The sequence below is a fragment of the Ipomoea triloba genome, chromosome 13 (genome assembly GCF_003576645.1).
Source record: "Ipomoea triloba cultivar NCNSP0323 chromosome 13, ASM357664v1".
NCBI classification, from domain to species: domain Eukaryota; kingdom Viridiplantae; phylum Streptophyta; class Magnoliopsida; order Solanales; family Convolvulaceae; genus Ipomoea; species Ipomoea triloba.
The window spans coordinates 18,598,059-18,614,083 of record NC_044928.1 but is presented as its reverse complement, the minus strand read 5'-3'; the positions used below and the strand labels follow the sequence as shown (position 1 = coordinate 18,614,083).

General features: G+C 36.5%; 1 protein-coding gene across 2 annotated transcripts; it reads right to left on the bottom strand.

Annotated features, from left to right (window-relative positions):
- Window positions 1-13,092: 13,092 nt before the first annotated feature.
- LOC116003120 (plant intracellular Ras-group-related LRR protein 5-like) lies at window positions 13,093-15,778 on the bottom strand. 2 transcript variants are annotated; one of them, XM_031243288.1, is made up of 3 exons: window positions 15,271-15,778; window positions 13,639-14,552; window positions 13,093-13,403 (listed from the first exon to the last, which is right to left on the bottom strand). In XM_031243288.1, exons 1-3 carry the CDS (start codon window positions 15,734-15,736, stop codon window positions 13,281-13,283), a joined length of 1,503 nt encoding a protein of 500 aa, XP_031099148.1. In that variant the 5' UTR covers window positions 15,737-15,778; the 3' UTR covers window positions 13,093-13,280. The 2 variants fall into 2 exon arrangements, with proteins under 2 accessions (XP_031099148.1, XP_031099149.1); XM_031243289.1 differs by having other exon boundaries at window positions 13,639-14,549.
- Between the last annotated feature and the right edge of the window lie 247 nt (window positions 15,779-16,025).

Genomic DNA, 16,025 nt, shown 5'->3' with positions numbered 1-16,025 from the left:
GTGGTGCGAACCACGACGACATAGCCCTAAAGAGTGATGAAAATGAGGAAACTCTTTCTGAAAATCTTGTCAAAGTGGATCTGAGGATGAGTGCGAGCTTGACTCGAGATGGAAACAAGGAAGCATCTCGCAGTGCAAGCCACGAAGACTCATACCGAAGGAATGATTTGAGCGACACTCAATTAGTTGATGTTGATGTACAGGTTGATCCAAACCTGGCCCGAGGTGAAAATTTGGAAGCGTCTCGTGGTGCAAATAATAATGATCAAGTTCCGGAATCTCAATCAACTGAGGTGTTAAGTGCTTCTATTCCTGCCTTCTCATCCATTATTTCTGCCATACAGGACTTGGCAAGGACTCAATCAACTCAATTTGAATCTCTCAAAGAGTCTATTGCCAGAGTTAAGAAAGATCTAAAGAGGCAGAAGAAACGCATCTCAAAATCCCCTATGATAGCTCAAAATGCTGAACTTGAAGAAAAGCTTACTAAGGCTCAAGCTGAAAACTCGGAATCTTTTGCAAGCCTTCGAGAAACCCTATCTGTTGTATAGAATGTTCAACAAGATATGAAGCTTAATCAAACTTTTATGAAAGAACGAGTTGATATGTCTTATATTAAGATGGATCTGGTCACAAAGAACACAAATCAAACGGGAACCTATGTTCTCGAAAATCAGCGGTCCATCAAGGAGCTTCAAGTGATTATCAATCGTCTAAGTGATGAAATTGACGAGTTGGCAAGGAGTGATGATGCCAACAAGGGGGAAAAGCGAGTCTGTAGAAAACAAAGCCGAGGAGACAGCGACAAAAGAGACCGAGATGACTATGATGGCCGAGGAAGCGATGGTAGCAACAGATCTGACAGAAACATTTCAAGAGAGAATTTCATATCTCTGCCAGCTCCACCATCGTCCTCGACTCCGAGACATGGACATTCTCAAAGCCGAGGCCATAAAAGATTAAGATCACAAATGACCAAAACCGCTGATGGAATATTAGTTAAATATAGTCCTTATGAAGAAGGAAGTGGTAAGAAATTTGAAGGATATAATATTCCTCCTTTCTACAAAGACAAGACCAACAGTGACAGAATTGACTACCAATGAAGTCAAAATAAACGAATCAGAGAAAGGAAGGAAGAAGAAGAAAGAATCCTCAAGATTCAACAAGATGGTCAAAAGCAATTTGAAGAAATGAAGAAAAGAATTGAAGATGCAGAAAATGTAGTCAAACATGATAATGATATTTTGAAGATACGAGCCATTAATCAGATAATGGGTGCAACAGGCCAAAGCTTCTATGATGGAATGACAGCACCCGAACTGATATGTTGGTGGAAAAGAAGGATCATTGAAGGCAAGAACCTTGGCGAAGCTACTCAAAACTATATCATACTTCGTCTAAGAAATAAATATGCTTACATGATCGAGGACATGGATGTGGTCGAAGTAAGAAGAACCATAAACAACATGCTTGATCAAAAGGATGCTGATGAAAGAGAGAAACAAGAACGTCCAAGGAAATAATCTGCGAAGACCAATGGAGGTCGAAGTGAAGATATGATCTTCAAAGTTTTAATTTGCTTTACATCTTATGTAATGGCGTTCATTTGATGAATAAAAGACAATTTTTGGGGTTTATGCTTGAGTTAGTTATTTTCAAGTAATCTTACTCCTCGAAATGATTTACTGTTAAACTCTACTATTTGGCTATGTTAATAAAAAATCCAATTTGGATATAAGTAGCCTAATGGTTTGAGTATAGGTGTTGTTATCCTAAAATATTGGGAAATTGTTAGGAACCCCGAGCTCTTGATTCTGATGATACCTAAGGCCAGAGGAAACAATTTTTCATTGTCTTTATTATCTCTTACTTATAGGTCGAATACTTAATAGAACTCATTGTAACGAGTTCATAACCCAACTTGAGAAAATTCTCGGCCGAAGACTTAGAAGAACTCTAGGACGAAGACTTAAAAGAACTCAAGGACGAAGACTTGAAGACGTGAAGGCCGAAGACTTACCTAGAGAAATCAAGAAGACTAAGGCCGAATACTGGAAGGGCCAGTCTCTCGAGACTTACAGAAGACCGAATGATCAAGTTGATTCATTCGAGGAGATAATGAGAGAATGATAAGGTTAATCATTTTCATGAGCATCTAAGGTATGAGTTAATATTCACTCATGAGGACAAGTCTAGAGACATTTTCTGGAAGTTTGTCTTGTCCATAGCCTTGACAATATGGATGATCATTTGCGAATAAGTCTGGGAAAACAATCCCAAGGAGCACTAAATGCTATGTCTTTTTGTGTAAGACATAAGACAATTGTCTTTACACTAAAGTAGATAAACGGCTACAAAGATACTGACATCCACATGGGACAACTTTACCCAACGGATATTACACACTGGTCATAGGTTTTGAAATTTGACTTCCCTCCAACGGACTCAAATTTCACGCCGATAAATACCCAAGCTCCCTTCCAATTGGAGCTGCTGGTTCATACGTGAAATATGCTCATATAAGCTCTCAAGAAATTCAATGTGTGCAAAAATATTCGAAAAAGCTCAAACTCTCAATCTAAATTTTTAGAGAAATCTTGTGCTACTCAAGTGTTGATTCAAGAAGCTTAAAGCCAAGATTTCCATGTTGGAGAAATTAAAAGTTCAACCATCTTCAACCAACCTCTACTTAGGAGAAGTAGAAAGAGGCGGAATAGATTTGGAGAAGTTGAAAAACCTTCAATAGCATAGCTTCCTAACTTTGTGATCAAAGGAGCATGTTGGGAGGATATTGTACTATAAACGGAGATAATAGTGCAATCCTTCACAAGTTGTGAAGAAGAGTGGAGTAGGCTTCGTTAACAGCCGAACCACTGTAAAAATCTCTCTCTCTCTTAATCTCTTATTTACTGCTTTTATCTTTTGCATAGCATACTCATGAACCAAGCCTAATATTTTCATATCTATCAAAACCGTGCAAAATAATCTTAAGAACCATTAACAACTTTATTTTCACTGCTTAAAACTCTAATCAAGTATTAACTCTTTTAAGGGTTTCTCCTTGTGAAAATTTTCTAAAACCTAGTGAGTTTATTCAACCCCCCCCCCCCTTCTAGACTCACTCCTTCACCTACCGAGACCAACAAAATTGTATTGATCACTTGATATATGTACACTAAAGAATATTAATGTATCAAGCAATTAATCTAATTTCGTTTTAATGCATAATAAATACACACAAAATAAACTAGACTAATACCTTCATGTGGATAAACTTCAAGAATAATATTCTTTGAATATGTACATATATCAAAACTTTATGATAGAAGATGACAATTCTCAATTTATTTAGGGAAAAGGTACAAATAAGACATCGAACTATTTGGGAATTAGCAATTAAGCCATCGAACTCAAATAAGCTCCAAATAAGTCACTGAACTCAGAAAAATAAAGTAATTAAGTCACTAAACCAGAAAAAAATTACAATTAACATTTTTAACAGGCCATTTGCTTATTCTAGCCACCGGCTACGACTTTTCCGGTAACCGGCGAAGTTTTCTACCGACTGGAGGTGGCTTACGGATCGTCCGGCAGATTCATTCCGTCAAGGTCGTGACTCCGACCAGTGGAGGGGCTGCAGTTGGTCGCGGTCGTGCGGGGAAAGCTGCGCGAACCCTAGTGGATGGTCTGGTGAATGATCGTCATCCCAATCCTAAAGGATCGACGATGGCGGAGGCGACTCGCGATCTCGCTTTGGGTTTGTTGATGTCGCCGTGGGCTGGAAACGAGGCTTCGAAGGTTTCTGATGATCAGACTGGGGCTGTGCGATTGCTTTCCAGTGGTCAGAGTGGTGGTCGCCATCAACCCCCTGCATGTTCGTTAATGGCGAAGGCGAATCGCTACTTCACCTCTGGTTCGGCGGTAATGCCTCGGGTTGAAGGGGAGGTCGCGACTGGTTTCACCCGTGAGAAAGGGGTTGTGCGATTTGCGGACCAGAATGCGGGTCGCCGGCTCCAGGTTGTGGTTTCACCGGTCACGGAGACTCCTTGCATGGTGACCATGAAGGGAAACGAAGGTTCGAACGGCAAGCAGACTCCGATAACGGAGAGAGGGGCCATTCCGAGCTTGGTGCAATTGGTCGCAGCCTTGCATGGTGACCGTAAGGCAGCGAGGCCACCTACGCTCGCCGGAAAACTTCGCCGGTCACCGGAAAAGTCGTCGGTGGTGGTCAGAATAGGCAAATGACCTGTTATAAATGTTAATTGTATTTTTTCGATTTAGTGGCTTAATTGCTTTATTTTTCGGTGTTCAATGGCTTATTTGGAGCTTATTTGAGTTCGATGACTTAATTGCTAATTTCTAAATAGTTCGATGGCTTATTTGTACCTTTTCCCATTTATTTATATCATAACCATATATTAAATAAATTGACTTTCTTATCTGTAACGATATAACTCACCAATACTATATTTTGATACATAATTGCCTGTGGGCTAAATTACGATCATATATAGTTTGGTGTTTTTACCCTAATTAATCATATGAACATAATAAAATTACCTGTAGGCTAAATTTCATTATATCATATAATTAATCACAATCAATATGTCTATGACTGTATGTGATCTCAGAAAATTTTATTTAAATATTGTGGCTACTCTTTAATTAATCAAAATTATATGATCACTAGATGATTATCTTGATATTTTAGGCATCAACTTTAAAGCCTAAAAACAATTATGCAACAATGTGATAAACAATTCCAAGTATACTTCCTGGTTCATGTTTTCTCACACAAAAAGCATAATTGACGGATAATCTTTCCAAATCTTAATAGTTCACCTTATCGAAAGACTTTTAATCTCAAGTGAACACCTTAGACGGTCTTAAGATGCTTAAACATAATTCCTAACATATGCAATTCTTAAGACATATATAAATTCACATAACTAGAAAATACAATGTTATGCTAGTGAACAACTATGCATGAAATTCTATAAGCTCGTATCCAAATAAATTGTACACCATAATAGCAATTTTAAATGAGCTATAAGATTATTATTCAAACAATAACATAAATCCAAAAGTATAAGGATTATAAAATTTGAATAATAATAATATACTATATACTTTTCAATAATTGAAAGGTTTTTAACTTGTATGCCCAATACAAATATGATTCAATGCATATAGTAAACTTTATGAGAACTAGCTTAAAATTATAATTCTAATCATATCAAAACCATATGATATGTTTGACATTTAAAAATTAAATTCTCACAAAATTAAATTGCATAATTTAAATCATAACATTATGCACTTAATTTAATTATATGCATAAACCAAACACATTAAAAATATGAATATAAAATCAAATATTCATACTCAATCAAAGTGGGCATCACAATCCAAAAACAATAATGATAACAATGTTACGACATATTGATTCCTCAGTTCAAAATCGATAACCGTTATTACTGTAATAATGCTTATGTAACAGTAATAACTGAACAATCAATTTCCTCAATCGTAACCACTGATATTTAATATTTAATAGCAATAACTATAAAACATTATAAAATTTTATCATTATTAACACATATGTTTTGGATAAAAAATGAGATTGTTTCAAAATTATGATTCCAAATCATACTATCAAAATCCAAAAATAATGATGATAGTAACGGCACAAAACATTGATCCATCGGTTCAAAAACCGATAATCGTCATTACTATAATAATTCTAATAATTATTACATAGTAGTAATAACGGAATACTCAATTACCTTAATCGTAACCGAACAACATTTAGTAATAATAATAATTATTATTATTAAATGTTGCAAAATATCATCATTATTACCATAAATGTTTTGGATAACAAAATTCAATAATAATTTCAAAATATTTTTCTTAACACCATAATCAAAATCATATGACAAGACTAAAATGGAAAACAATATCCAAATGACAGAAACATATGCATTTTTCAAAATTGTGATACAAAATCACACTCCATAATTAAAAAAAATATTATCGAATTATGACAAAATTTCAATGAATAGCCACATTGATCACATAATATTATAACAATTAGGAGATTTAAAATGGAAAAACAAATTGCTAAAACCGCAAGCTTTTAAACATTTTTCAGGAAAATTTTAACTCAATAAAATTAAAATCCGAGAAACTTTAATGTTGAAAAATATAATAACCAATATTTTCACCTTTAATTAACTGATACAAATGCATAATTAAAAACGGTTCTAGACGAAAACTTTATTGATGTTATTAACAAAAACACAATGCAAACAATTGCACCAATTATTAGAATATCACCCAACAATGGTGGGAATCATACTTTAATGACCCAGATATGTCCAAAATAGCTTGTTCAAAATAGGTTTTAAAGTCCCAAAGAGACATAAGACTAAAATATGTCTAAAATTAAAAGGGAAAACAAACTAGCTACCTTAGTGGGTCATAATGAATCCAAAAATGAATGATATTTCAAAAAGAATTTATAAGTTAATAATATGCTAAATACATCTTTAAAACATGCTTTTTTAAATGCATAATTATAACCATAAAATAATTATAAATATACAAAGCATGATAGGATTATGCATATTAATATATTAATAATCTATATATTCTAAATAAAATGCAATACTTCAAGCAATTTATTACACACCGCAATATTAAATTAAAATTCAAAGAACAAATTAATATTTGCGTAAAGTTGAATAATAATTTAATAATGAACTAGGGGAAAAATAAATTGAACAATTAAGCTAGAAGAAGCCCAAATATGATGATGGAAAAATACTTAAGCAAGCCCAAGAACTAAAGCTGGTCCATATCTTTAATAATAATAAATCCAAAATTTAAAGCAAAACCAAATTCCTCAAATAAATTAAATAGGTCCAATTATTATTATGGTTGGCTGGGCTGGCCGAAATGAGCCTAACCCAAAACATTAAGTATCATTTTTCTTTAATCCATCAAAACATCATGCCCAACCAACAAAACTATAGCATTATGTTCTTTATTCAACCCATGAACCCTAGCTGCTATATCCTTATTCATCCGCAGTCAGCAAAAGAAAGAAGAGATGAATGGAGATGGAATTACCAGATGATGCGCCATGCCTGAGAGCACCACTACCATCGTCATCGCCATCACCATCGACTCTCTCAACTTGCCGCCGGCGTCTACTCCACCGGGAAACCAACTCCGCCGCGCTGCCGAAACCAGCCTCGCCGTCGTCGACTGGAGCCTGAAGAGCGTTGTCGCCGACTTCACCTGAAGGAGAAGACAAACCAACGCAACCGCCCGCCACCACCGCATATCTCCGTCGCACACTACTACAGAAATCACATACAACGTCGGCTAATTAACGTCGGCTAAATAATTAGCCGACGTTATATGTTATTTAAATAATTAAAAATAAATAAAAACCCTATAACGTCGGTTATTTACTAATAACCGACGTTAAATGGTGTACGTTAGAAAACGGTGCGATACGACGTCGGCTAAGAGATTAGCCGACGTCGTATCGCGTATATAGCCATCGACGGACGATACGACGTCGGCTAAATCACCTAGCTGACGTCGTATCACGCCTATAGTGGCATTCGGGCATCGATACGACGTCGGCTAGGAGTGGTAGCCGACGTCGTATCCAATTATATTAAGTCCGGCGCTATACGACATCGGCTACCACTCCTAGCCGACGTCGTATCTCGCCTATTATGGCATTCGGCCATCGATATGACGTCGGCTAGGAGTGGTAGTCGACGTCGTATCATTAAGCCCGTCGCGATACGACGTCGGCTACCACTCTTAGCCGACGTCGTATCGCCCGATTTAAAATATATATTTGTAATTAATTTGAGTCAGAATTAGGTTTTCTTGTATTATTCCTCAAATCCTCCGTATTGTAATTATTGTTATTGACTATCTATTTCTTCGACTTCGAGGGCGAGGCCGCCGGCCGCGAGGCGAGGAGCCAGCAAGCCGCGGAGTCGCGGACTGCCGACTGCGGAAGGCCAGAAGAGACTGGCGGGCGGCGGCGTCTTGCGAGCAACTGGCCTGGAGCGAGTGAGCGACGAGGAGAGCAGCTGAGCTGACCGGCGAGCCACGAGGAAGCCGACGGAGAGCACCAGGGCGGAGCACCGGTCACCGGTCACCGGCCACCGAGCCGTCCGAGCAGGGCAGCACCGCAGTCCGCAGCAGTCGATTTCTGATTGGGCGATTGGCGATTTCCGGATTCTGGTCAGTTGTTTCAATCTTTTTTACTTTAAAGTTTAAACTTCTAATTTTAGTATTTTGGGCTTGGATGTTCATATCTGACCTGGGTCTAGGATAAGATCATGTCAGGGAACAGAGATCATATTTATGTACATTTTTTTAAATTGTTTAATTTCTTAAATGTTATGACTACAGCTTATACCATTAGGAGATACAATACTGGTTTGAATGAAAACAGTTTTCTTGGCAGAATATTTTGTGCCAATGCAAGTAGAAATGAAACAGATAGGCATAGCAATATTCATTCTTCAGCTAGCATAAGTTGTTCTCCCATGTTTAATCCCACAATCTGACTTATTATTGGGAAAAAAGTTTAGTCAACCATTAGACTTTATAATTGCATTAATCGTTCACTTAACCTCAAAATTTGACTCTTATTAGACTTTACGATTGTATTAGTCGTTGGCTTACCCGCTTTTGTTGCAAGGTTCTCCTGCATTATTTGATGTTAGTAGTTCTTAGGTTTATTGTTAAAGAAAAAACTTTGTACATGGGTTTATCATTAAACACAGCAAAAACTAGGATGATTTAAAACTATCAAAGCCACACACACGATTCTAATTTGCATTATGTTAGAATTTATTTATAATAAACAAAGTTTGAATTTGTTTTAGCTTTTTTTGCATTTTTTCCTTTGCAATTTTCTTTCAATTCGCAAGTTATTTATACTTTGATAAGGGTCTCACTTATTTACCAGCACGGGGCCACCCAAATCAAAAAACCGGCCCTGACTCCAGGCACAATTTATGCTTATGAGGTTAGCTTCAAAAGCTTAGCATACTTTATGGTTGCTCCAACATTATGTTATCAGGTGAGTCCACTTAAGATTTCCTTGAATGAGCCTTAAGATAAGTAAATTTATTCCTTTTTCATGTCATAAATTAACTGCAAATGCATTATTTAATCCATCCTTCTTTTGGGAGCATGTTGAATTGCGTACTTTACCAAATATTGATGGTTGTGATGCATTACTTAACAAAATATAGTGTTTCTTCATGTACTTGTTATTCCAAACAAATTCTTATGATCTGACACCAGAATTAGAAAACTCCTTATCAGTAATTGGTTGCTTCAGTTATAGATTTATTGAGATCTTGTCAACAATTGGTTGATTGGTTCTACACACTTAACTATTTTTTTCTAGTTCGGGATTTTTACTATCTCCAAACTATTGCATTGTTATTGTAGCTGAGTTATCCACGGTCTCCTTGCATTTGGAAGGGTTGGGTGGTGCGCCAACTAATCAAATTGATAATATTTACAGGACTCATGGGTTTTATCATTGAACAGGTGATTAACACTTCTCTCAAATGCTAATTCAAGAGAAACAAAGTTTGGGAAAAGATTATGGCTTGTATTAATTAATATAGATAATTTTTGATGAACTTGTATTATTAATTATTATCAATTGTGAGATTTATTGCTTTTATTAATTTTGATATTATAAATATAAATTGTACAGGTTTTGAATGTGATTGTGATAGTTATATATATTTGAGCAGGTTTTGGGTGTAAATAGAAAAAATAAAATGAATATTTAAAAAAAAATTACCCTACAACGTCGGCTAGTCTTATTAGCCGACGTTGTAGGGTAATTTTTTTGTTTTTAAATTACCTACAATGTCGGCTATTTGTAAAGAGCCGACATTAGTTGTAGGGTATTTTAGTAGTTTTCAAATTACCTACAACGTCGGCTATTTGTAAAGAGCCGACGTTGTAGGGTATTTTAGTAGTTTTCAAATTACCTACAACGTCGGCTATTTGTAAATAGCCGACGTTGTAGGGTATTTTATTTGTTTTCAAGTTACCTACAACGTCGGCTATTTGTAAATAGCCGACGTTGTAGGATATTTTATTTGTTTTTAAGTTACCTACAACGTCGGCTATTTGTAAATAACCGACGTTGTATGTGTACCTTACAACGTCGGTTAACATTTAGCCGACGTTGTATGTGTACCTTACAACGTCGGCTAACATTTAGCCAACGTTGTATGTGTACCCTTACAACGTCGGCCAGATCAACATCGGATTTTAGCCGACGTTAAAGGGTCCATTTAGCCGACGTTAAAAGTCATCTGTGTAGTAGTGGCAACGCCAATGCCGTTGCCACCCGCCAGCTCCCTCATGGTCACTGCAACTCCAAGCTCCGTCGCTGGCGTCGCCTGAGGAAGAAGAGAAGTAGCGATGAGGCCAACACCGGTAACCCAGCTTCGCCCTCGCCCGCCGCTGTCCCTTCTGGTCACGATGCCAGCGCCAACGTAGCCGAGCCGGAGATTGGAGCCGCCACCGTCATCGCTGTCTCGATTCGCTGTTCACCAAAGGTCCGGATTTATTTGCTGACTTTAGCCTCCGATTCATATATATAAATTTATTTCAAAATTTTGTTCATTTATATTTCGAAAATAACTTATAACATATTCCAAAAAGAATTTTGGTTAGATTTGTAAACATATATGAAATTAATAAATATATTCGAGCCTCAGTAGAGGCAATTGTTGACTCTTTGTGTTTCATTAGGTTGAGAAAGTAGTTATGAACAGATAGTACATTGTAACAGAGTCAATAGTACTCAATATATATATATATATATATATATATATATATAACATACGGTAAAAGCAAGCATATTTTCAAGGAAAAAAGCAGTAAACATATACTGCATATTATATAATTCAAAATATATACATATCATATGCAACTTAATCAACTAGGCAGAGATTAAACAGGGTTCTGATACAAAATGTTAGAATGAATATACATTCATAATATAATGTAACGATTTAACCTGACAGCGGAAGCCAATAGGATCGAGCACCTCCAGCCATAGTTGTTGATTTCTATTGCATTGCTTGAAATTGTTGTTTGTCTACCACTTGTCTCCTGAGCAACTAGATGGTGTAGTATGTATAGCTGTAGTAGGAGCAGTGGGGGGACCGTGCTTAAATAGCCTACGTGTCATCATTATAGGCTAAGTAACGGAAACCATTACTTCCGTTTCAAACCACAACATAATGGCCATAAATGGCATATTATTTGCACCACTTAATAGTGCTTCAACATATGGAAAATGTTACATTATATTGTTAATGTACTTCATTTAAAATAATGTATCAAAATTGTAATGCACATGCCTATGTATATTGAGTATCAACTTTTCAATATGCTCCAAGAGATTATTAACTCTCACGACAATGACGGCATGACTTGGTTTTATTATAGAAAAAATAAAGAAGAAAAGTTGACTCATTATTCTTATATCAGTCGAAGTAGTAGGGGACATGTATATCCCAATGATGGCATCTCGCTTGTTAGAAATTCACAATTAGTTTTGAAAGATATTCGGATCTGTGACTTGGAGCTGTCACAGAATTCTGGCCACCAGGTAAGCCAACCAACATTGACAAATCACAATAAAGTTGAGAAAATGGTGAATGCTTCTCATACACACATATATACATACATTCAATTACAAGTTTGCGTATTCTGTTTAACAATTGAACTAGATATAGATGGTGTGCTATGAACCATGATCCACGACCCGGCACGAGCAGGATTGACTTATTATTCATAACTAGTATTTTTACTTATGCGTTGCACGAAATAGATTTGTTACAATATTTTAAGAATATTTAGATCGATATATAATTATATAAATTATTTGAATATTATATATGGCAATTGATGAAATGAATTGGATCAATTATGTTTTCTGATGTTATCCTTACCTGAATTCGAGCAAATAATTGTCCAAATTTTAAATATTTGCCACGATTCTGAGCACTAGCTAAGCTAAGTCAATCAACGACAAATTTTGCTGTGGACCATGGTCTAAAACGGTGTTCCATGTGATTAGTTATGTTTGTATAATATATTTAGTTTCATTTTATATACATTGTAGTTTCATTTCAGCACAACTAAAGTTTCATTTTGTTTCAAGTATAGTTTCATTTGACATTATATACATACAGTAGTCTTATTAAAGTGAGAGCTGTTATTGAATTTTATTTTATATATACACATTGTAGTCTTATTACAACATCACTAAATTGTAATTCTAATTGGACAATATACTTTCAAATATGTGAAACTGTTATTCAGTTTAATTTTATATACACCGTAGTTTAATTACAACACAACTAAAGTATCATTTTGATATAACTACAGTTTCATTTGATAATATACACTCAACATATAAGATGGGTTATTCGATTTCTTTTTATACATATTGTAGTTTCATTTCAACAAAACTAAAGTATCATTTCAATTCAACTACAATTTTATTTGACAATATACACTCAATATGTGAGACATGTTATTCAGTTTGATTTTATACATATTGCAGTTTCATTTCAACACAACTAAAGTATCATTTCAATTCAATTACAGTTTCATTTGATAATATAAACACAATATGCGAAACATTTTCATTTGAGATACACTGTAGTTTCATTTTGCTATGAACACACAAAATATGGGATTTGTTAAAATGTAATAGCGCCGTTTTTGAACCATAATCCACAGTATAACAACCGCTTAAACTTATTACCATTAACAAGTATTTGATATCCATCATCAGAACCAAACATACCCTTAGTTTTATTGAGAAAAAAAAAAATCAATCAAAGTAGTGGGAGGACATCTAGCCTTGAGGAATACTCATAATTAGTTTTGAAGGATATGGGGATGTGTGACGTGGAGCTGCCACAGAATTCTGGGCACCAGCTAAGCTAAGCCAACCAACATTGACAAATTAGAATAGAAGTTAACAGATAGATGTAGCAGATGAGCAATATAATGGGTACCAATCATATCACACTATACATAATTCAATTAATTACAAGTTTACACATCCTGTATAACAACTGAACTTATACAGGAAAAACTGGGTAAAAATATTATTATTGACATATAATATATGATATATTACAAGCCGGCCATCACATTGCTAAACAGCGCCAATGAATTTAATCACCTCTAAAACACGAAAATAATGGGCAGATACGAGGCCAAAACCCATTCTTTTTCTTTTGCTCCTCCGCTTTCATATCCCTCTTAGCAACATAATCAGCCATGTATTCAACAACAGCCTACCAAGAAAGTAGAAAAATGCAATCAATAAAGAAGCTAGAATGTGTTTCTGAATTGTTAGGATCAAACGTTTACCACTATGCTAAATGCTATAGCTCATAGCGAAGACGCAACTTTATTTCCTTATATATGTCACATTTTCAAAGGCAGAGTGTTGGACTTGACCCTTTGCGGGTCTCCGCCCAACATGAAATAAGCACAAATGAATAATTAACATAAAGATATATATGATACCTTGGCTCCTAGTTTTGTAACTTCCATAGGTGGCTCTTCCAAAGGAGTCTCATCAGCTCGAAAAATTCTTAACTTTGACAAGAATCTGAAGGAGTCGGGCAGTGTTTTGATCTGATCGTTGGTGATATCTAGTTCCTCGAGATTTTCAAGCTTCCCTATCGATTCTGGTAAGGCTGTCAAGTCCGAGAAATTGCTTGCCACATTAAGTTTCTCCAAACAGACAGCAGAGCAAAGGGCTTCGGGGATGCTATGGATTTCGTTGAAGCAGACATCAAGTTCCCTTAGGCTCGAAAGATTGCCCATTGTAGTCGGTAAAACACTGACTTTGTTGTACCGCAATGTAAGAATCTCCAAGCACTTGAACTCTCCCACTGCCTCTGGGAGAGCGTTGAGCCGGTTGAAATCCAGTCTCAGCTCTGCGAGGGAAATGCACGATCCAATCGAGTGAGGCACTTCTTCTAGCTCGTTTGTTTCCAAGTTTAGCTGCTGCAAGTGGACTAGGTTCCCAAAGACATCTGGCAAAGTGGTGAACTGGTTTGAACTCAAATCGAGATTGATCAGATTTGCCAAGTTTCCAAAAGAAGCTGGCAGGGATTTCATCCAATTCGCGTGGAGGTCAAGATCAGTTAAATTGATCAGCTCCCCGATGCAATCCGGGAGGTTGATCAGCTGGTTGGAGTGGATATCGAGCTTTGTTAAGGTAACGAGGCCATTGATGGTGGATGGTAGTGCCATAATTCGATTATCGGACAAGTTTAGGTCAACAACACTGCATAACTTTCCAAGTGACGAAGGAAGCCACTCTACCTTATCCATCAATTTGCCTTGAAGATCAAGAACATCCTGTTCTGTTTTGGCAAAGTTTTCAATTATCTCAGCCACTTTCATCAGACTAAATTTCTTGTCTCGATCTCCTAGAAGGCAACCAAACAACATCAGTCCATTGTGCAAACCTTAAAAACTTCCAATTTTCAATTTTGAGTTTTGCTTTTAAGGCATTACTTAGTCATTCTTGGTATAAAATTTCATTTTGGATTCTCTCTTCTCCAACCTCCCACCCCTCTTTCGTTTTCATCTATTCAGGATTATTTGGTAACAATTAGGATCAAGCGTTCACCACTACGCCAAAAGTAATAGTTGGTAGCAAAAATGCAACTTTATTTCCTTAACCTTATATCACCACACATTTTCAAAAAACCGGTCAACAATCCTCCTAGTTACATGGTACTAGACTTGGGCCGGTCCTGTGACCACTCGTTAGATCAAGCACTTAGCACTAAACCAAAAGCAGCTACAATTTTATTTTTTTATACTGCCACACATTTTTGAAAGCCAAGGTGCTGGACTTGACTCTTTATCGGCCTCCCTCCAACAATCTCCTAGTCACATGGTATTGAACTTAACCTTTAGGGCCTCACACAACATCTAAATTTCTTGCTAATCATTGAAAATATGATTTTGCTATATAAAATACAGGACAGGAAAACTTTCATCTTCTCTAACAAACCAACAAAAGCTGCAATCTTAGAAACTTTAAAGGAGCCAAATATGAAATATGGTATAATAACTAGGATGGGAATTAGGATAGGATGGAAACCATAAACAAGAATATATACAGAGAATAATTCAAACCTGAAGATGAAAGGGCAAGAGCGTTTGAGGAAGAACTTCTGATCAAACCATTTTCTGATATTACACTCTCATCAATTTCAATTCCACCACAAAAATCATCACCCCCTATCTCCACCGGGTCAACCCCAGAAACCCACTCAGAAGCACTCCGAATAAGCTGATCAAACCCCCGAAATCTCTTGTCCACCTCGATCAACAACACCGCCTCTCTCCTCTGCTCCTGGCACTGGAATACCACCATCGCCTTCCTCAGCTCTTGCAGCACCGTGAAAAGCTCCGGCGGGGTGTCTGGTGGTGCCACTTGCTTCGATATCTCCGCGAGTCTCATCTCCTCTTCTGCGTCCACCGATTTCACCACGGAAATGGCCGCTTCCACCTCTTCAATGGAGGGCCTGGGTGGCAGCGACTTGTATATTTTGGTGATTTCCCCCACTGTTTTCGCATAAGCAGGTGAAGGGGTAGCCATGGCAGTGGCTTGGTAAGCAAGAACAGAGATAGGAGGGGAAAAATCCACAGATGTATATACAGATAAATATCTCTTCTGTGGGCTTATAGCAGTATAGCGCAGCCTATAGTCAAAGTGAAGTCAATAATTTATCAAGAAAATTGCAATTTCTGTTCTTCACTTATCCCATTCTGCAAACTGAGGCGGTACATAATCAACCTATTAGCCAATTTTAATTTATTTGACCACTATTAGTCGTTTGGTTAATAAGTTTTTTGTAACTCCAAAATGCTAAAATTCAAAAGGCTAC